The 22,068-nt window shown below is 34.1% G+C and overlaps 2 protein-coding genes across 3 annotated transcripts in view; one reads left to right on the top strand and one right to left on the bottom strand.

Annotated features, from left to right (window-relative positions):
- The window catches only part of LOC100371496 (B-cell receptor-associated protein 31-like), a 28,943-nt gene extending 26,230 nt beyond the window's left edge, over positions 1–2,713 (bottom strand). The window contains exon 1 of one of the 2 annotated variants that reach the window (XM_085496796.1): positions 2,615–2,713. The gene's annotated coding sequence lies outside the window, so the exon portion shown is untranslated. Of the gene's footprint in view, positions 1–2,351; positions 2,445–2,614 lie in introns of those variants that run through there. The other variant, XM_085496797.1, reaches the window with a different exon arrangement.
- Positions 2,714–7,785: 5,072 nt separating this feature from the next.
- Positions 7,786–22,068, top strand: part of LOC102808082 (protection of telomeres protein 1-like) — a 58,037-nt gene continuing 43,754 nt past the window's right edge. The window contains exons 1-14 of the mRNA XM_085497309.1: positions 7,786–7,899; positions 9,303–9,458; positions 9,675–9,788; positions 10,227–10,292; positions 11,124–11,232; positions 12,414–12,556; positions 14,269–14,409; positions 15,371–15,555; positions 16,154–16,286; positions 16,526–16,692; positions 17,402–17,790; positions 18,447–18,603; positions 19,094–19,359; positions 19,656–20,006. Coding sequence (XP_085353435.1) covers positions 7,786–7,899; positions 9,303–9,458; positions 9,675–9,788; positions 10,227–10,292; positions 11,124–11,232; positions 12,414–12,556; positions 14,269–14,409; positions 15,371–15,555; positions 16,154–16,286; positions 16,526–16,692; positions 17,402–17,790; positions 18,447–18,603; positions 19,094–19,359; positions 19,656–20,006 — 2,491 coding nt within the window. The remainder of the gene's footprint in view (positions 7,900–9,302; positions 9,459–9,674; positions 9,789–10,226; positions 10,293–11,123; positions 11,233–12,413; positions 12,557–14,268; positions 14,410–15,370; positions 15,556–16,153; positions 16,287–16,525; positions 16,693–17,401; positions 17,791–18,446; positions 18,604–19,093; positions 19,360–19,655; positions 20,007–22,068) is intronic.

Here is a 22,068-nt window from a genome sequence, read left to right on the forward strand (position 1 = left end):
AGTTAAACCATAGGATCAGCCAATGACAAAAGAAACATTCAATCTAATACAATGTATGTCAATACATTGATCAATGAAATGAAACATTTATCTCTAAGGATGTTTGGCCCATGTACTTTTACACTGACTTTACCTAGTAAGTATTAATCTAACACGCTAATGTAATGGTCAATGACAAATGAAATATTTAATTTAGATTGGTCAACATTTTATCTACAGTACATGACATTTGACAAAATACATGCCAATTTATATAAATTACAATAAAATGAGATTTTATCAAAACTTGACAAAAAATGAACTATTTCTAGACAAGCCAGTAGAAATATAACAAACAAGTGAATTTATAACAATACTAGATTGCGGAAAGTAACACAAGATCAAAATAGCAGCGGTTTGAAGGTGATAACCACAGTTTGAAAATGTAAATCTATAGTGTAAATTAAGGCAATGCAAACAGAGTAGACTTACTGAAATACACTAGTACCTTTGATAACATGGTGCATAGAGTAGCCACGTTCATTTTAACAATGGTCCTACACATGGCTTATGTACACAACCCAATGCGGTCATTTAAGGTCATTGGGTATAGGTCAATGGCCATTGGTTGAGTGGGACATAGCCATCCCATAGCCGCAAATAACTGTGGTTAATAGTCCTGTTAGGGAACACAACATATTTTCCTACATATAATTGTTTGTGGCAATATTATAAATGAAATGTCAAAATGAACAAATAAAAAGTGGGATATTTTGAGTTACAATAGAGTGGGCGTTATTTACATATTATAAAATTAATTGGTAGTCGGCTTCCCACTCAACACCGCCATGGATCCTACTATAGCAAGGCGAGGTACACTGATTTGAATAAAACAAATGAACCAAACACAAACTAACAACTGCCAGATCCATGATTTAACTGTGAAAATTTCAATTACACTTCAAATTTGGTGCAAGTTCATTAAAATATCATGCAAGGGGAATCAAGCTTTGGTTAGTACTGGTGTATGCATGTGCATTTGTTGTATTGTGTCTTACGCATCCACCTCATTTTGCTATAGCAGTGTTGAGTGGGCAGTCAACGACTAAATATAAATATCGCTCATTCTGACAATGCTATGGATCCTGGAGTAGCCATCTATATCATCGTCCGCCTGCACGGTGTTGCTCCGTTCGAACATTCCTCCCTCCACAACACCGTGCGGTAATTCTATTCATAACCGTGTATGTCACGTGGTTGCGCGATAGAAAGTTTACCGACCAATAGAAAGCTTTGTTACAATGACTACCAAAAAGCGTTTGGGGCTTTGCATTTCTGATGTCTTCATCTTCGGCTTCATTTCTGCCAATATATGTTGCAGTGACACCATGAGCTTTGAGGTATAACACCTACTCTTCTATAATACTCAACAGGCTGGTAAAGCATAATAACATAATGATTTACCATTTCTAGTGCGACTAAAAACGAACACATCAGACTCGGAACTAAGTACCCTGAACGGCTTTTGTCCGAATATTGTATTGCCTCGACATCCAAGCCAAAACAGCTTCCACTGTGCGAGCAGTTTCACCGCCTGGCAACCATCATGGTGAAAACAAAGGTCAACAACTCTCAGAAAACGGTACATTGGGATGGTTGTTGACACCCCCTGAACCGTGTAACAAGATTACCCTGCATATGCAACATATTTAAATTTGGTTGTTTTGGATTTCTTTAAAGTTAAGTTTGTGCTGTTTTTTCGATTTTAGCTATTTTCAACGGTTTTTCGACCGGTGTTCCACAGCAGCTCGCGCAGAGCCCATATAGGAATACATGGCAGAGTGGTGCGCGTCTTTAATAGCGTCTTGTGACTTAGCTCTGCCCCGACAATGTTGATAGCTTGGTCAAGCGCGTTGATGAAAGAAGCAATATGATTGGCTGTTGGTAAACTGATTCTAAACTGTGAGGGCATTGTCACATACACATATTCCTAATGAAATACTTCAAGGTGATATTGGAGTGCTTCGCCGAAACATTCACCTTGAAAATTCAAGATGATCTATATGAAACCAAAGTGATTTGGTCATAATGGTCACTAAGTCGTAAAAAAAAAAATTATAGATTTCTACATTGATCAACTTGTTTCAAATATTCAATCATGCCAATGATTCAACAAAATAAAGTTTTCAATTGTCTGGACATTTTTTGACATGACGCCATGTACATATTTATCTACGTACCCTAAAATAAATGATTTTGGTATCATTGTTTACCATTAAAGTTATTTTTAGAGGAGTCAAAAAAATGAAATTAACAAAAAATTAAATTTTATGAAATGGATTCAATAATTTATGAGGCAAAATGCTACTTACATGCGTATTTTAATCCATGGGAGATTTTATACTCACGACTGGTGCTGTAGATATATTTAGTCTTAATGGCGAATCTTACCAAAATAATCAGACTTATGACCTTCAAGTTGAATCACCGGCCGTAACCCCAATCATCGACGACTACGTACTCAGTGTACATTCGTCACTCACAACTCAGTAATCATTTATATTTCCCTGTAAAAAAGACACGTCATCTTTAATAATAGTAAACACGATATTATAACATTTACAAAATCACTTACCATAAAAAAACTCGTACGAGTTTTCAATAATTATATTTGCCAACAAAACGGGGTTCGGTTCTTAATGTTGGACGGCCAGGACTGTGAAACCGGAAGTTTAAAATTACTTGAACTTTTAACCTTTTTATGTTTCTCTATGTCATCACAGGGGGCGCGCTTCTACAAACGTCAACACGAGAAAGACTGAGAAAGACTTTATTTGATCGTAATCTTTCAGTTCTCGTTTACTGACGAACCTTATTTTATTTCTTGTCAGATTAATTGACACAGGATTGTCCGGTGAGGTGAAATCAGTGCTGTTAAGGTTTGTGTACTATTCAGTTCGATTTAGCGGCGGTTTATACAATCATTATATTAGTATCAACCGTGATTTTAATAGACCAGTGCAGGCTGGGGTCTTCATTGTGTTTCGTGAGTACATATACATGGATATGATGACTGAGAGTGCATGTTAGTGGCACTCGCCCGAATTTGTCGTTTAGCGATGGCCAAACCGTACCACAATACCCAAGCACAATACTCTTGTCCATGGTTCGTAGCCATAAGTCTTTTCAATGAAAGCAAAGCTTGGCTCAATTCAAAACATAAGTATAAAAGTTTCAATTTCCCTTTTTGACAAACTCATCATACCTATCCTCATTTAGGGACGACGTCAAAAGATCGATGTCGGATAAAAAACTTAATTCCTTTAGTTTTTTTCCAAACCCCCCTACCCCCACTGAAACTTAATTGATAAATATTGGTCATGGCGTCAGACTACATTCACCATTAAATACAAATTGATAATCGGACAGTAGTATTGCGTAGCAGTTGGTTGTCGGGTGGGTGTAAAAAGATTTTACAAATGCACCTCATTTGACGCACAGATTTACACTCGAACCAAACCATTTTCTTGTCTTGGATGTGTTTTTTTCCTTTTCGGTTATTTCTGTCCATGATTGGATAGAAAAAAAACGAACTACAAATACTCCAAGATTTTTTTGACTTCATTAAAAAATAAAATCGTTTTGTAGGATAGAAACTTTTTGAGGTCAAAACCACCCACCCCCAAACTAAAGGAAATAAGTTTTTTATCCGACATCGATCTTTTGACGTCGTTCCTTATTGTTGTGATGTTTGGGGTGATGAGTTCTCCACTAAATCACCTATTGAAGACATTCAATTAAGTTATTGTCGGTATCTACTAGGGGTATTACAACACACACCATGGAGGTAGAAAAGAGAAGGAGTGAGGACGCTATTGTTTCCGCTGGTTTCATTATGCTTTGGATTTGTTTACTCAGTACACATTGTAATTAGTTTGCAAACACGCTGTACAAAGTCACAGTTAATCGGCTTACGTGTTTCGGCTGTATTCGGAAGCTTCACGAAGATTCTCAACGCACTGCGCATGCCCAAACAAATAACAATAATACAAAATGCAGTGAAAAACGTACGCTGAATGTACTCAACGCCCGAAATCTATTACAACAAAAGGCGTGATTTTCGACATCTGCACATCTTGTTATCATGTATCTTTAAATTTCATTGCGGAAATTTGCGGGATTTTTTCAATCAATGTCCAAAGTTGGAAGACTATTGCGATGAAAAATATCAGAAAAGAAGTAAACACACATCTTGGTAGCGTCCGTATGCAGAATTTCCGGTATCTACAAGTGTGAAATGACCTTTGTGGTCCGATAAAGGTCATTGCACATGCACAATTCTTTTATTTATGGTTTGTGCATTCAATTTTATAGACGATGTTTAAACGGAATTTATTTTTTTCAGTTCTACTCTCGTTTTCTTGTGTAAATAAGCGGCTCTCATCATGTAGATAAAACGACTTCTAAACAAAAACAATAAATGGCTTAACCAGACCGAAGACAAAGGATGTTTATAAGTTTAACATGGGCTTACATAGCGTCCTCACTCCTTCTCTTTTCTACCTCCATGCACACACCAATTATGGCCATGTATAGCGAGTTGGGCAGATACCCCCCACGCGTATTTATAAAAAAACAAATAATTAAATATTACAGTCGGGCCATGAATTCTAATAATGCTTTACTCAAGGAAGCTTTTGTGGTTAACCAAAACATTAAAAGTAAATGGTATCTAGAAGTAACATCGTTATTATACAATATCCAACAATATCATTCAGTTAACATCTGTGATAAATTAACCTCAGCACAAATGAAACAAATTGATTTGGGCATCAAGGATTTATTTCTAACAAGATGGAAAGGTGAGGTCCATAATGATAACCGCACCAAAGCAAATGAGAAAAACAAACTAAGAACATATCGGCTAATCAAATCAGATTTAAAACTTGAGTCATATTTAGTCAAGCTAAAAAACTTTGAACTGCGTAGTGTGCTTACCAATTTTCATCATAGTGACCATAGTTTCAAAATTGAAATGGGTCGTCATAAAAAAATCCCATTAAACAACAGGGTTTGTGACATGTGTAACAAAGGTCTAATTGAGGATGAAATGCATTTTCTGCTGGAATGCAACAAATATATTGACTTGCATACCAAACTGTTCAATAAAGCTAAGGATATGATCCCAGCATTTGAAAATAAACCTGCAGAGAAAAAAATCATGGAATTGTTACAGAATGAAAACGTTATTATACCGGTAGCACAGTTCATAAGTAAAAGCTTCAAAGTCAGAAAGCAGGGTCTTACTTGACATCTTAATGCCTGATGTCAATTTAGTAATTTTATATTAGTTAGTAATTTAGAGATTTTGTATTATTTAGTAATTTAGTGATTGTATTTGTTATTTAGTATATTGTGTTTTTGTTTTGTTTTTATGTATATTTTTCTCCTTGTACTTTGTGACCATTTTCTTTCCCTCCGGGGATTGTGTAAGAGTCAATGAGTAAATAAATAAATCATCACAACAACATGCATTTATACTCGCAGTACTACAGTGTTCCCCAATGTGACTTGGATATGAATATTTTCTATAAGATTAGGAGTGCATGTGTATAGATACAACACTAACTAGGTACAAACACTTAGAGGTACATTTGTACTAGTATACCGTAACCGGTACTTAGTGGATGAAACAAGAAGATTTGATATGTCAACATGTACCTACATGGTTTCTTTTTGGAGAGACAAGATCATTTTGCAGCATGGTTATTGATAATTATTCAAGGTCGTATTGTTAAAAACTGATGCTGAGTATAATATGAAAACTATAGAAAGAAAAAGTGCAAATGAAATTATCAAAGACATGGACCTCATGATATTTTGGTCAGTCATTTTGTAAACTAAACATCATTTGTGATACTATGATATAGGGTATTATCTCAAACCTCCATGGACCAGTTTCCCAAACTTGGTATATGGTTGATACATGTTGGTATACATATGCCTCAGATTTCTTTTGTCTGTTTAGGTACAGAATAGCCGACTAGTGGCCATATTTACCAAAAATAGCCTAAAAATTTACATTTTATAAGTGTAGAGTATTAATTAATTATCTTAATATTCTATGCAATATGGCTGATGAGCAGCCATTTTCATGACAAATGTCATTTTTTGTATTTAATTATGCATATATCTATCATTTATACTGTCCATTTACATCCAAACACAACCGATAGTGTTCAAGCACATTAAGGAAAGTTGATTATGTCACAATCCAATCCAAGATGGCTGCCTAGTAGCCATTTTGTTTGACGAAAATCATCCAGACATTAGTTCAGTGACATTCTCAATGTCTTTTTATTATTACCATCGCCCTGTGGAGTTAGGAAATGTAGAAGGGCACCTCTGAAATAACACCGTTTCTCCTTGTAGAAACAGTATATAGACAGAAAGATAAACATGGTCACTAGCCTTAATGAGAACATGGAGCTCCATGATGAGAATCAAGTCTTTAGTTTGTCTTAAAACTAGCTTAGCTTACTTTCAAAAATGCCATATGTGTGCTTGCGTGTGATTTACCAGACACAGTCTTGAAGAGTTTTTTTGAAAACAGGCATAATACACTATGAAGGACACAAATTATAATTGCAATTTATGAAATTGCTGGTACTCAACCATCTTTCCCATGTTGTACATCCAAACTTTGATTTCATGGAATCTTAAAATGAACAAATAAAATTATAACACCCCTCTAGTTTTCAACAATAATAACCCTGAAATTGCACATCCATGACAATGTGATCATACCTAATCCACCATCTGAATAACTTCTCCTATCCTCAATACATTGGTATATTGCAACACCAATCTGACATTCCCATGGTTACTCCACACTTCAGTCTGGAAATAGAAGTATATTTTTAATAGTAAACTTTAAATGTTGATTTTTAGCATCAGTGATTTCAGATACTTTAAATGAGTCAAATTTCATACAAGTATTCTCTAATACTGTACAATTTTTATCTTGCCTGTATCATCAAAGATGAAAGGAAAAGATATATTAAGGGGAAAATGTCTGTTGTTGTTGTTAATATTGTTAATGTGTACACAATAGCTTTACTAATTCTATTCCACCTAATTCAGAAGTATAAAATCTTCCTTTTATAGTGTGAACGACAAATCTGCTAAAAATTGTTGACTTTCTACTTGACTGATTGCTGGTGATACACATTCAAAGGTCACTGATCTCAGTGGAAATGTGCATTGTTGTATGTGTTCAATGAAGTAAATCATTTACCTTGTAATCAATATAATTGGTAATGTATCTTCCAAATCCCATGTAAATACTAGACTGGGTTTCAATGTCAACTCATAGAAAGAATTGTTTCAGTCTAATACACATTTGCAAACATACCAATAAAATACATAAACTAACAGAAAACAAGATGTAAGATAATTGATATAAACACTCCTATGAATAATCCTGTGGGTGCCAAACGTTTGATCAAGATCTGAAGCCAATAGGAAATTATGTCTGTTTAGTACAGTTATCAAAACAATATTAATGCAAAAATACATAACAGGCAAAATGTTGCATCCACATTTTGAAAGGAAAATTGTACTTAAAAATATGTATTTGTGTTGAAATCTCCATTGTGAAGCTGGTTTGTTTGCACTGTTGTGTTCAGTGAGGGAGCTAATGTTGTGATACTGTCAGTCATTGTTTGAGTTACTTAAGGTGCTGTCATTAAGTACTATTCAATAACTTTGTTTTATTTCCAGTAGAGGGAATACAATTGTTTTAGGATGTCTGTCAGTGTGAAAGATACAAGCGACCTCCTCTTACCACCACCGGGGACAACCAATATTCCAATTTCTAATATCAACTTAGATATTGATCTTAAAGACAAATTTATTAAGGTGAGCACATACTGCAATTCTTGGAAACTATCAGTAAGCCTAAATAAAACTAAATTAATGGTATTCAATAAAAGAAATCATACATTAAATAAGAAGTCAGTGTTTTATGAGGGAAATGAAATTGCCACAGTAGATAGTTTTAATTACCTAGGTATAGTTTTCACGCCGAATGGAAAATTCAAAACTGCGTCCAATACTTTAAAAGCGAAAGCTATGTTTCCACTAAAGCAGTCTTTATTAACATTATCATATTATAAAATTAGCACAGCATTGAATTTATTTGATAAATTAATTGTACCAATTATTAATTATGGGTGTGAAGTATGGGGAGAAGAATCAGTAAAACATAGTAACATTATAGAAAGTGTACAGTTTGCATTCTGTAGATTTCTGGGTAGATACCCATTGAACGTCAAAATTAAAACACAAATGTTAAAATATTGGTTGAGAAAATTATGTAAAAACATTGAGAAGGGAATTATTTAATGACAGCAGAATGAATGGAGCAACAAACAAACTAACTTCATACAGAAAATTTAAAACTACTTTTAATATGGAGAATTATTTAAATGATATAAAAAATTTAAAATTATTTTGCAAATTTAGAATTTCTAATCATAAACTACTCATTGAGACTGGCAGACAAAATAAAATTCCTAGAAACAAAAGAATATGTAAACTCTGCACAGATCATAAAATTGAAGACGAGTACCATTTCCTAATAGGATGCAGTAAATATGACATACCTTGTAATAAATTATTTAAATATATACAGGGCAAAAAATCTGACTTCTTGAAAATGTATGAAGACGAAAAATTCTGATTAATTATGACAAGCTTTGCAGGAATAGAAACTGCACAATTCATACATACAAGTATGAACTTAAGAGATGAAACATAGTAACTCCATCAAATTAGTCTGCAGGTAGTTTTAATGCAATGGCATATTTAGTAGCTTAGTAGTTTTATTGTTATACTAATTTTCATGTATTTTTTCCTCCATTCTTAGTTACATGTATTCAATGTTTTATTCGTGATTCTGGTGGATTGAACTGTACTTCCGTCTTGCTTTGTACTAAACAATAACATTAGCTTATGTTTAATGTGCTATTTGTGATATTAGTTGTGTAAAGTATTATTTCTGTTTTTGTTTTACAACCATAATATTACTCTCTATAGTAGATTTTCGTGTTGAATAAAATTATTATTATTATTATATTAGTTGCGCCCTGGACTGCTGTGAACTTGGGTGGGGTTCGCAGAGGTCCAGGGCGTCACTCACACCAACTTGTCAGGCTAATTTCACCCCTCCCCCATGATTTTTGTCAAATAATTCATATGCTGTACACATGTAATGCTCATTATGATTTAAAATTAATTTACAATATTGAAATTATTTCCAGGGCTCAGTGGAAACAAGATGGCCGATGCAAAAAGTTAAAAACATTACAAGATTGAAAATGATTATCAAGGACAATGATGACATTGGTGTAAATAATAAAATAAATGTGTTTTTTGTAAACGAGATTGCAGAAAGATGTGAGAATCTTCACAAGATGGTATGAATGTTTTGTTTTCTTTGCTTTTCCATGTCTGTATCATAACAGATGAAAGAAATAGTATATTTGGGGAAAATGTTCATCCTCGTTGTTGTCGTTGTTATATTGCCCATTGTACACAGCTACATGTACACATTTGTATCCAAGTGATATTGTTGACATTCACATTGTTCCTGGTCCATTTCACACATCAACATTTTTTTTTCTAATTTTCAGGATATTATCATCATCAACAATGCTCTTGTTGAGAAGTCACCAACATTTTTTTCTGATCACGGCCATAAATTTCAACTGCTTATTGATGCCAAGAAAGTCAAGACAAAAATTAAGGTAAGATTTAAAAAGTAGGCCAAATGCATCTCAAAAAGCATATAGTCATATTAGCTGACAGGCTTTTTATTTAACAGGATAATTTTAAAATTTGTAATTAATTTCCTATTTCTTCTTCATATGTCTCCAATACCCTCAGCAGATGGGAGTTGTTTCTAAGCTTACTTTGATTTGATTTTAAAATGTGTTTCTGATGATCTCACAATTTGGATGACTTCGAATGAGAGCTTCATTCTAAATTTTTTCATTTCTTCAAGTTCAACTTGTTTGATTTTAATTTGATCAACTCAAATAGAAGTGTTTTTGTACAGTACCATCTCATTATGTTCGAATTGGCGATCCATAAAAAGTGAATCCAACATAAAGACCACCTGTCAATAAAGTCATTTTTTAAAAATTATCTATTAAATATAATTACATTTGTATTTTGTTTGATAGTTTCAGAAAGCCAGTTCTTACCTGCCTGATTCTCCAATCACCACATCACCAAGATGCAAACCAAAGGTATGCAAATAACTTATTTTTTCTACGGTTAGATTTTTTTTTAATATCACAAAAAATTGGTCGCGACCTAAGCTGAAAAAAATTATCTATGTCTTAGATATGCCTGGACTGATTACATTCAAACTTCATATACACATCATACATAATATTATACACATACACATCAGTTTGTTTCACTATCTGATTCAAGATTGCTGAATGGCAGCCATTTTTGTGCTAAAAAGCAACAAAATCAAGCATTCCCAATCCACAAACCTTGTCTGTTTACAGATGGATTTTGTTCAAACATGGTACATACATTGGAGATTATGGGACCTTGATGCACATCATTTTGTTTTTTCGAATCAAATTCAAAATGGCCAATTTGTTTTAATAAATGCAATTCCTTGACATATGGAACATTTGCATGAATTTATTTGTTTGAGGGCTGAGTAAATCAAGTGTAAGACTGTGGTGTATTTGCATTGACTACCTCACTGCGCCTTCCTGGTTATTTCCATTCAAGTACTGATTTTTTTATGTCATAGTTATTACTGTCCTACGATTGGTTAAAGTAATCATGTGGTTTGTCAGTGACCTTAAATTTTATGTAAATGACTTACATATAAGGAAGCTTTGTAGAACCTGATTTAACCTATCAGTAAGACAGGGCTGTTTTACTATAAAGTGCACATACATCAGGACTTTTCTGAAAATATTAAAAAACAATATTCTAGCTGAAAAATATGTTGGATACATGAGTTGTACTGTGGTGTATTTCTATTTGTAAAAACCATCGCTTTGTTTCAAGATTGAGTTTTCTTCATATGAATTGTATTTTGGGTTTTCTAGGTTAGAACATACAAGTACATACCTCTGAATGAGCTGAAGGCAACCAACAGTGTTGATGTATATGGTGTTGTAAAATTCTTTAAACCAGCTTTCAAAACTAGAGGCACGGGTAGGTAGAATGTCTATTTATATTTGTATTATTGTTCTGAAAGGCCAAAAGTAGATGCAAGCAGTCTTGTGTTCACTACTTTCATTACTTCCAGTTGTGGTGCTTAATTATTGAGTCACTGTTCAATCAAATTCCATGTGTTTTGGTTTCATCTGTACATCTATCCATTTGTAATGTATTGTCTGGTTTCATTCATATTTCTAGCACAATACGTCATACCTATGCACTTGACTATGTTGGATTTCAGGCATGGGTGTTTTGGTGCACTTTATTATCACTTATCACATACATGAAACTTTCCTGAAACCTTGATGCACATCATTTTGTTCTTCAAATCATTAGATTTAAAATGACAATCTCTGCCACGCTGGAGTGTTTAACTCTCAAGGACGTATTCATTTTGCAATGTCCTGAAAATAAAAACTGTGTTCGATTTCAGGAGGGTTTGAAACTAATTGACATTTTCATATTACAATTTCTCATTTTGTAAAGTTAGTTGATCATATACTGCAGTCCAATCATCAAATCAACAAACTTAATTTATTATCGTTGATGCTTATATATTATCCAGATTTTGGCCATTTTGTTCAAAAGACATGCTGTTCTATGTCATATTTTAGATATATCTCTGACATATATATATTTTGTGTGTGTATGATGTGATGGCAGTACCATAGTCGAATCACATCCTGCAGCTACAATTAGTTTCACATGTAAGTTTTTGTCACTTGACCTCGTCAAGGCCATGTTAGGCAATGAAGTATTTTCACCGTGTGTAATTGTCAGGCTTCTCTAATACTTACTTAGATTACCCGGTACATTCAAACTTTATGAATACATTATACATCATGTTGGACATATGGACATTTATTCATTTAAAATCCTGATTCAAGATAGCTGACACATAGCTATTGTTGTTGAAAAATGTCACTAGATCAATCCTTTGTAGTAATGAATTTCAGGCTCTTCAATTCAAAATGGCTGACTGGTGGCAATTTTGATATGAAAAATACTGTCAGGGCTGATTACATTCAAATTTTACCCAAACAAAATACATCGGGGATTCAAGATAGATGACTGGAAAAAATTGTCATCACAATTCTCCCATTACATTTTTCCTTTGTTCACTATTTCACGAAAGATGTTTGTCAATCTGTCTTGTTTTATTTTCGTCATTTCAGATTACTGCATGATGGTGACTATTGTGGATCCGTCTCTGGAGCAGAATGCCAACGGATTGAAGTGTGTCCTCTTTACAAAGGAGCAAGAAATGTTACCCCATGTGCAAGCAATAGGAGATATTGTTAGATTGCATAGAATAAAGGTCAGAGGTCATTTCCTGTGTATTTAATTAAATTTATTTGCTCTATTAGAAGCGTATCTATAATACCAGGGAACATAAGCATAAAATGGTATTTAATGTATTATCAATTCACTAAAATGTATTATTTTGCCCACATACTCACCTCTGTTATTCACTTAAACACATGCATTACTAATAGAACAAATACGCCTGTTTTCATTTGCTACACGAGAAATGATTGAAGTTGAGCAATATTGTGTTTATGTGTATTTTGAAATGTATATCATTGTATTTCCACATGATGTTGTGATTGTTGTACTGCTTTTTAGTGTGCTGGCAGTTCTGTATTGAGTACATGAGTACATGCAAACTAACTGCAATTCACCATGTCTGGATTGGTTGTATGATGTGGCTTTGTTCACTTGTATTGCATAGGTATACCAAGTGTTGAGATCCCTGCATTGGAGTATTTGTGGATGTAAATGAATGAATGAAAACCCTCTGTGATCTTGAGACAACGTTGGGATTTACTCGCATTTGATTCACTAGCTGTTAATTGCATGGAATTATCTTATCATTCTTGCGAAAAAGTGTACAGTAATGGATTCTCACCAGATGACTACAAAACTTTATCACATATAAATTTAAGAGTGGCGGTTGTCATGTTTTGTTTGATATAAGTCCAATAAAAATGCATGTTAGTAGGTAGACACGACTAACTTCTACCTACCAGCCATACATACATACATTGACGATAAACAGTGTAAAATTTATTTATTTATTTATTTATTTATTTATTTATTTATTTATTTATTTATTTATTTATTTATTTATTTATTTATTTATTTATTTATTTATTTATTTATTTATTTATTTATTTATTTATTTATTTATTTATTTATTTATTCATTCATTCATTCATTCATTCATTCATTCATTCACTATTTATCTTATAAGCAAGATAATGTAGACATCATATAGCTCTATTAGTTGTGCTTTCTTGTCTCATATGCTATAAATTCAGTAACAACAATTTTATCTTCACTACTAGAAAGTATATAGAGACATTTAATTTGTTTCTAGTTTAGTGATATGCTTCGGATATTGTGTATAATATATCACTTTTTATGGTCTTCAAGACTTGTAAAAATAAAGCATAGACATGATGGTCAGTGAACGCAATCAGTGCCAGCCATTGACTAAATTTGATTGGTTGGTTGCAAATGACATCATCATAATCATTGTCAATCATCTGCTTTAGTGCAACCTTTAAACTGGCCAATGAATGACTATATTTTAATTCCTATGGTTCTGATTTGATTGGCCACATAATGATGTGATGTTTGAATACATTTGCATGACGAATATTAACGCCATATTTTTTAACCCGAATTTTGGGGGCAACATGAATTTTGTGAAATTGTATGTATTTGTCTATATTGATCTTGAGCTAAAGTTTAAGAAATCTTACAGGGGGTTATTTTAGAAAAGGAGACAAAAGTTCACTTTAGTGCTCAAAAATTTAAACAGATCATTGTTCCATACTGGTTATCATAGTTGGAAAGTGCGTGAGTTTATAATGATAATTTTATTTTACTTTTTACAGTCAAGACAGATCAAGAGTGCTTAACTAAAAGTTGTAACTTAAATAACTAAACCAATTACGAGCAAATGTGTCTCTATGGACAATTTTATGCACAGCGTCTCAAGTTCATGGTTTTATTTAATTCCAGATTCAGAAATACAATGATGAATTGCAAGGTGTGAGAACGCATGGATTTTCGTCTATAACATTCAGTGGCAATATTGGTGCTCCGATAGAACCCAGAACAGATTGTGCCAGTTATACACTCAATGATGACGACCGTGAACAAGTGAGTGTCATATTTCAATGCAAGCCCAAAATGTATGTAATATGTGGAGTACTAATAATCAAATCAACCAATCAAATGAAATGGTTTTACATAAACAGCCAATTAGATTTACTGTTTAAACCCCCCAAAGCATGTAGGCCATTGCCATATAAACCAAAGTTACATTTTTCTGTACTGAGTATATTACTGCATGTACCGGTATAAGCAATGCATTATGGGAGAGACACTCCGATTGATTATAAGAAATATTATTATTATCACCATGGAAACTCACTAAATCAATGTAAAGTTTTTTATTATTATCAATAATAATACTAACAATTTTTTATCCCATGTCACTAAGCACAATTTTTAGATATGAAACCATAGAAACCAGACTGAGTGTGAAAATGCCAATTTTGACCATTGTTCATTACATCTTGGACTTGTGTATTTTGAACAATTGTCTGGAGACCCTAATTTTTGTTTTCATTTTCGGTATTCTTATGCAGAGTTTAGAGTTGAGTTGGCTAAAATTTTCAGGATAAAAATTTATAAAATGGTTTTAGGACATGACATATAATCTTGAATTTGGTGCTAATCTCCTTATGTGTACACCAAAAGCAGAATATGAAACAGCAATGTATGACAGAATGTAATGGTAATGTAATGGAATGGAATGGAATGCATTATAACATTCCTGACTATAAAGGACTGACATGTTGATCACTCCAAGGCATACCAACTTGTAAAATACTTTATTTTAGCTGGAATTAATTTTCACTGAAAAGACTTTTTTGGGTATTTTGTATAGAATTTATTTTCACTAATTTTTGATGAGTTGAATGTAAAATATAGGAAAAAAGGTATTTCGCTGGATTTTATTTTCACTGAATCATTCCTTCAGCGAAAATTATTTCCTAGCGAAAATAAAAACAGTTAACATGGACATATAATATATCCATCTATTCTTTCTTCTCAGGTGAGAGCTCTTAGATTATGGGCATCTAAACTATCTAATCTTAGGACTTCTACTGTGAAATGCACGTTTGCTGATGTCATTGTTGGTCAGTTCTTTGATGTAGTTTGCCAAGTTGTTGGGCTGAAGCTCATGGAAGAGAACTGTTGTGTCTTATTTAAAGTGTGGGATGGCACAACTTGTCAGAGGTAGGAATTCATCATTTATTGACTCAAAAAAAAAAATAGTTTTTTAATTGCTTGATGACTATGTGCCACTGCAAGGTTTGACCATGATGTGACTACAGTGTATGTCTCAGATCCAATGTGTATATATACAATATCATTTGTATAACCAAAACGGGATACCAGACTATCTTGGGATTGCTAATAAATTTTCTATTCTATTCTATTCTATTCTATTCTATTCTATTCTATTCTATTCTATTCTATTCTATTCTATTCTATTCTATTCTATTCTATTCTATTCTATTCTATTCTATTCTATTCTATAATCTTTTTGAATTTTGCGAGTCAAATGAGTGAACTTTGTATTAAAATTGAGTGAAATTTGTAAAAAATTGTTTAATACACTTTTTGCCAAAATTTTCAATACACAGAGGCAAATATTCAGAATTACATATTGTAAAATTGATACACTTAAAGCTGTTGGTCTTACTATTGGTTGATTGTAATAATTTATTTTCCATTGACAATGTTTAGAATAAACATACCTGTATGTACCACGCTGTGATGAATTCAGTAAATGTTTCTGAATATTTTGTTTTTGCTTTTCTTCATTGGTCAGTCAAGTTCATTGTGTTGATACTTCAGATGATCAAGTGAAATGGGCCAATGATGAAATCAAGACAAAGTCAGAGAGATTTTTATTGGATGTATGTTGCTATGACAACCACATGGAAGCTGCTAGTAACGTAAAGGTGAGGACAAGGATTGGGTACCTATTAGAAAATAGATTCTCAGAAAACATTTTTGTTGATGTTCTCAGCTTATTGTTAAAAAAATTTGAGTAAAAAAAAGATAAAATTAGGATTTTATTTTGTGGAAGGTGACAAAAAACGTTTTTGGGAATCAATAAGTTAATTATGTATGGTTCATAAAATAAAATTATGTAAAAATTGCAGAAATTTACGTATGTCTGCGTAAATTGTCTCCACAGCCAGGTCAATTTGTGTTGATACACAACCTCCATGCTGCCAGACATAAAGAAGAAAATTCATTGAATATTTCATCTGTGATTGAATTCTCATTGCATCATGGCACTGCTTATGGAAGGGGATTAACAGTACTTGCATCAGACAGCTGGGAAGCACAGCAAGTGAAAAGGTAAGACCCACTCAATACATGTAACTATGTGCTCATCTGATTGTATTCCCTGTATGGGGGACATCTCCCACCAGCAGGTTTTCAGAAAGGTGTGAACATTTTGTATGGAATTGTATGAAACATTTACTGTGAAATACCTTCACATAACATTCAAATCAGTATTATCAAAGCACCCATCACTCATGAGTCTCTGCACCTTTCCTTTGCACGGTACTTTGATCTTGTTAATTGAAATCAAAACACTTCAAAATAATTGTTCCCAGTTGTATATTTTGGACAGATAAAGTACTGTACTGTCACTACAGATTTTCAGTAGGGAAATTGATGAGAATGGTAATCACTTGATGATGCTGATCATTGTGTGGTTGTCATAGTTACTGTGGATGAGATTATGTAACAGTGTTACAAATGGGTATTGTCTCTGATCTAAAATGGTTTCTCTTTGAAAACCCATGCACGCTGCCATGGCTTGCTTTGCTCGTTATTAATGATGACAAATCTGTTTTAAAAATTGTAATGATATATGTATTAGTATTCATATCAACACCATGGTAACCACTGCTTAAATAGACTTTAACAATTTTATTTATTTTTTGTGTATTTCAATGATGGTGACTTAAACCCATAAAAAAAACGTATGAAGAAATCGACTTGTAAATTTTCAATTAATTTGGATGTTACATTACATTTTATTTGCTCACACTCACAGAACCATGGAAATATCGACTGCTGCACAGAATACAGTTACAGACGTGGGACGAAATCCAAGACCTGGAAAACATAACGTGGTTGATGATGTCATCACCATTGTTGACAGCGATGATGACATGAATCAAGTTAATGATTCAGTCCAATCACAGATGGTTATCATTGATGACGAAGTTTTTATCAGGACTAAGAGAAAAAAACAGAGTAACCCTTTAACACCTAACAATCCAGCACCAATCATTGGCCTAGATCCCTCCAGTTCATCTGTTGAACTTTTAGTGCCCAATAAGAAGAGTGGTGCCCAGGTGAATAGTGAAAAGTCCCCCAATCAAAACTCACTTGTTGAGTTACCCACCAATCAGAAACGATGGATGCAAGAATCAGCTTCAGGTAAAATGTTGATTTCAAATAATGCAAACTAAGTGCTTTCTCAGAGAGTAAAACAATCTATGCTATTCATCCAATCTATCGTGCAACAGACTATTACTGTTTATATACAGTACATATGCACATCCCTTTATTAATGGTGAACGTAGCTATTGTAAACCACTTTAGTTTTATGAGAGAGAAGTTTTTAGAAATTTTGCAAGACAATGAAAATCGAGAACATTTGGTAGCAGTGGAAGTTTCCAACAATACAAAGTGTAAGTGATGACTTTCATGGAATTTTGTCTTCACAAAATGTCATAAAATCAGGAAAATTTCAAGGTTTATATTTATATAGTTAAAAATGCAGAACATTTAGAAATCATTTCATTTTTGCTAAGTGAGAATAGAAGGGGGATCCAAAACTTGTTTCCATGGAAACAGTGATTCCCTCATCTTCTTAAGCTGCAATATGAAAATTGATTGGTGCTGCTGAGGTTCAAAATTCAAAAATTAGTTCAGTTATAAGTTTTTTCTTCAGACTGTTAAATAATGTTACCTTGGAAAACACTGTGTTCATGCATTCTTTAATCTCATGGATGAGTCACTTTGATTATATGTTCACATATTGAACATAGTGATACTATAGAAACTTTTCCCTACTTGTATTGCTATTTCAGTTATAACGCATCATCATCATATCACTCCTGTGCGGTTACGTGATGTCACATGCCACGCCGTGCCCTACAAGTTCCGCATCAGAGCCATGGTGCTGTCCTATTTTCCCAGGAAGGTTATTGACTTTGTACATCTACAATGTACAAAATGTAGATACAGGTAAGTCTATTGTGAGATTATTACGAGGATACCTCAAAGTATGCATGAAGACAGTACATCTGAACTATCGACAGACGTGCAGCGGAGGTCGATGCACGGCGTACTGTCTGAGTGCATACTTTGAGGTATCCTCGTAATAACCTTATTATTTTCCTTTCAATCCAAGGATACACCATTGGAATGCCGGAATCTAAAATGTGTAGAACAGAATCAGCGAACTCCTTTGTGTGGAGTCCGGTTAAACCCTGGTGGCAGCCATGTTAGTTTTTACTATCAGAGGACGCTCACTCATGTAATCATTCCATATTTGAAATGTATGCAATCTTTGGGAAAATTTGGTTAAGGTCTGCAGGTGCTCAATGTTGGGATTCTGAGTTTCAATAAATTTAAGAAACAAATTTTTGAAATTGTTTCATTCTAGACCATATTATTACTGTATACTACCGGATATTACCGTAAGAGATTGATTGTACATTCACATCTATTTCAGCTGTCCTGTACCAGATCCTCAATCATTTGAAAGTCCATCAAAGCGACAGAGTGAGCGGCTCCAGAGCAAGACCAGTTCTGATGAGGAGTGCATTAAAGATACTTCACGAAGAGTGACAAGAAGTAGTAGACAAGACAATCCCATGTTGCATTCACCAATTAGAACCTCACCTAGGATTGCTGCCTGTGATAATAAAAAATTACCCAATGGCTTGGAAAATGAAGTGCCCTCTATCAGGAGATCACCAAGGAAAAGAAGCTTAAATGGTGAGTTACCATGTGTAATATACACAAGACTGAAGAAATGGTATTGTAGAAAAAACAAAATTACAGTGGAAAAAATGTCTGCAATGTGGCATGATGGAAGGAATTTTTGTGACAATGGTTCAATCTCTATGTATTATATTTCATGCATACTTCATAAGTTAGAACTTGTTTTATCAGAGAGTCATTTCTGTTCTCATGTTGGTCAGCTGGATTTAGTGACCTTAGCCCTGTGTTCTAAGTCCTATTTTCTTCTGAATATAAAACAATTATAAAAATAAATTCATTTTTCCTCTTAGCCTGTGAAGGAACATCACCAAAACGTTCTTCCAAACCATCAAAACAAGTCTCGCCAAAGTCATCAAAACAATCCACACCAAAGCCATCAAAGCAAGGCACTTCCAAGTCATCCAAACAACCACAACCAGGCATGCCCAAGAAATCAGAATCAAGCAAGAAAACCAAAGAAGACTTTATACATTCCAGCTCGTCACTGCCACCACCACCCCTGATTCTAGCTTGCACTGTTGGTGATATTCCTTTTTACAGATGTCCCAAGTGTGAGATGAACAAAGATGATATACGCCTGACGGATACACCGGATACAGAGCTTGAATTCCGGGACACAAATAAACAGAAACCAAAATCCAGTATGTACACAAGATTCAAATATAGTAGTACCGGTATGTTTGTTGATAAGAAAATGACACACACTACTCAAGTCTTTATCAGTTCAAATATACTGTTCACTTGTCTACATGAACTTAAAAATGCATACTTCTGTAGAAGTAACTATTTTGGTGCATTGGTTTACATAGTCTGATCAGGTTTTCTTGGGTGCCCTGTTAAGACAAATTTCACTTTATTAGTCGTTTTGGTGTCCATTTTAGCAAGGTTTCACTGTATCAGTCCATTTGTTGTTCAGATTGGACAGGTTTCACTGTATAAGTGCATTTGGCATTCAGTTTAGACAGGTTTCACTGTATCAGTCCATTTGTTGTTCAGATTGGACAGGTTTCACAATATCAGTCCATTTGTTGTTCAGATTGGACAGGTTTCACTGTATCAGTCCATTTGTTATTCAGATTGGACAGGTTTCACTGTATCAGTCCATTTGGCGTTCAGTTTAGACAGGTTTCACTGTATCAGTCCATTTGGTGTTCAGATTGGACAGGTTTCCCTGTATCAGTCCATTTGTTGTTCAGTTTAGACAGGTTTCACTGTATCAGTCCATTTGATGTTCAGTTGAGACAGGTTTCACTGTATCAGTCCTTTTGGTGTTCAGATTAGACAGTTTTCACTGTATCAGTCCTTTTGGTGTTCAGTTTAGACAGGTTTCACTGTATCAGTCCATTTGGTGTTCAGTTTAGACAGGTTTCACTGTATCAGTCCATTTGTTGTTCACATCAGACAGGTTTCACTGTATCAGTCCATTTGTTGTTCAGTTTAGACAGGTTTCACTGTATCAGTCCATTTGTTGTTCAGTTTAGACAGGTTTCACTGTATCAGTCCATTTGATGTTCAGTTTAGACAGGTTTCACTGTATCAGTCCTTTTGGTGTTCAGATTAGACAGTTTTCACTGTATCAGTCCTTTTGGTGTTCAGTTTAGACAGGTTTCACTGTATCAGTCCTTTCGGTGTTCAGTTTAGACATGTTTCACTGTATCAGTCCATTTGTTGTTCAGTTTAGACAGGTTTCACTGTATCAGTCCTGTTTGTGTTCAGTTTAGACAGGTTTCAATGTATCAGTCAATTTGTTGTTCAGTTTAGACAGGTTTCACTGTATCAGTCCATTTGGTGTTCAGTTTAGACAGGTTTCACTGTATCAGTCCATTTGTTGTTCACATCAGACAGGTTTCACTGTATCAGTCCATTTGTTGTTCAGTTTAGACAGGTTTCACTGTATCAGTCCATTTGATGTTGAGTTTAGACAGGTTTCACTGTATCAGTCCATTTGTTGTTCACATCAGACAGGTTTCACTGTATCAGTCCATTTGTTGTTCAGTTTAGACAGGTTTCACTGTATCAGTCCATTTGATGTTGAGTTTAGACAGGTTTCACTGTATCAGTCCTTTTGGTGTTCAGATTAGACAGTTTTCACTGTATCAGTCTTTTTGGTGTTCAGTTTAGACATGTTTCACTGTATCAGTCCATTTGTTGTTCAGATTAGACAAGTTTCACTGTATCAGTCCTGTTTGTGTTCAGTTTAGACAGGTTTCACTGTATCAGTCCTGTTTGTGTTCAGTTAAGACAGGTTTCACTGTATCAGTCCATTTGTTGTTCAGATTGGACAGGTTTCACTGTATCAGTTCATTTGTTGTTCAGATTGGACAGGTTTCACTGTATCAGTCCATTTGTTGTACAGATTGGACAGGTTTCACTGTATCAGTCCATTTGGCGTTCAGTTTAGACAGGTTTCACTGTATCAGTCCATTTGTTGTTCAGTTTAGACAGGTTTCACTATATCAGTCCATTTGTTGTTCAGTTTAGACAGGTTTCACTGTATCAGTCCATTTGATGTTCAGTTTAGACAGGTTTCACTGTATCAGTCCTTTTGGTGTTCAGATTAGACAGTTTTCACTGTATCAGTTCTTTTGGTGTTCAGTTTAGACAGGTTTCACTGTATCAGTCCATTTGTTGTTCAGTTTAGACAGGTTTCACTGTATCAGTCCATTTGATGTTCAGTTTAGACAGGTTTCACTGTATCAGTCC

Source organism: Saccoglossus kowalevskii, chromosome 3 (assembly GCF_978046115.1).
Source record: "Saccoglossus kowalevskii chromosome 3, keSacKowa6.1, whole genome shotgun sequence".
In the NCBI taxonomy this organism is placed as follows: domain Eukaryota; kingdom Metazoa; phylum Hemichordata; class Enteropneusta; family Harrimaniidae; genus Saccoglossus; species Saccoglossus kowalevskii.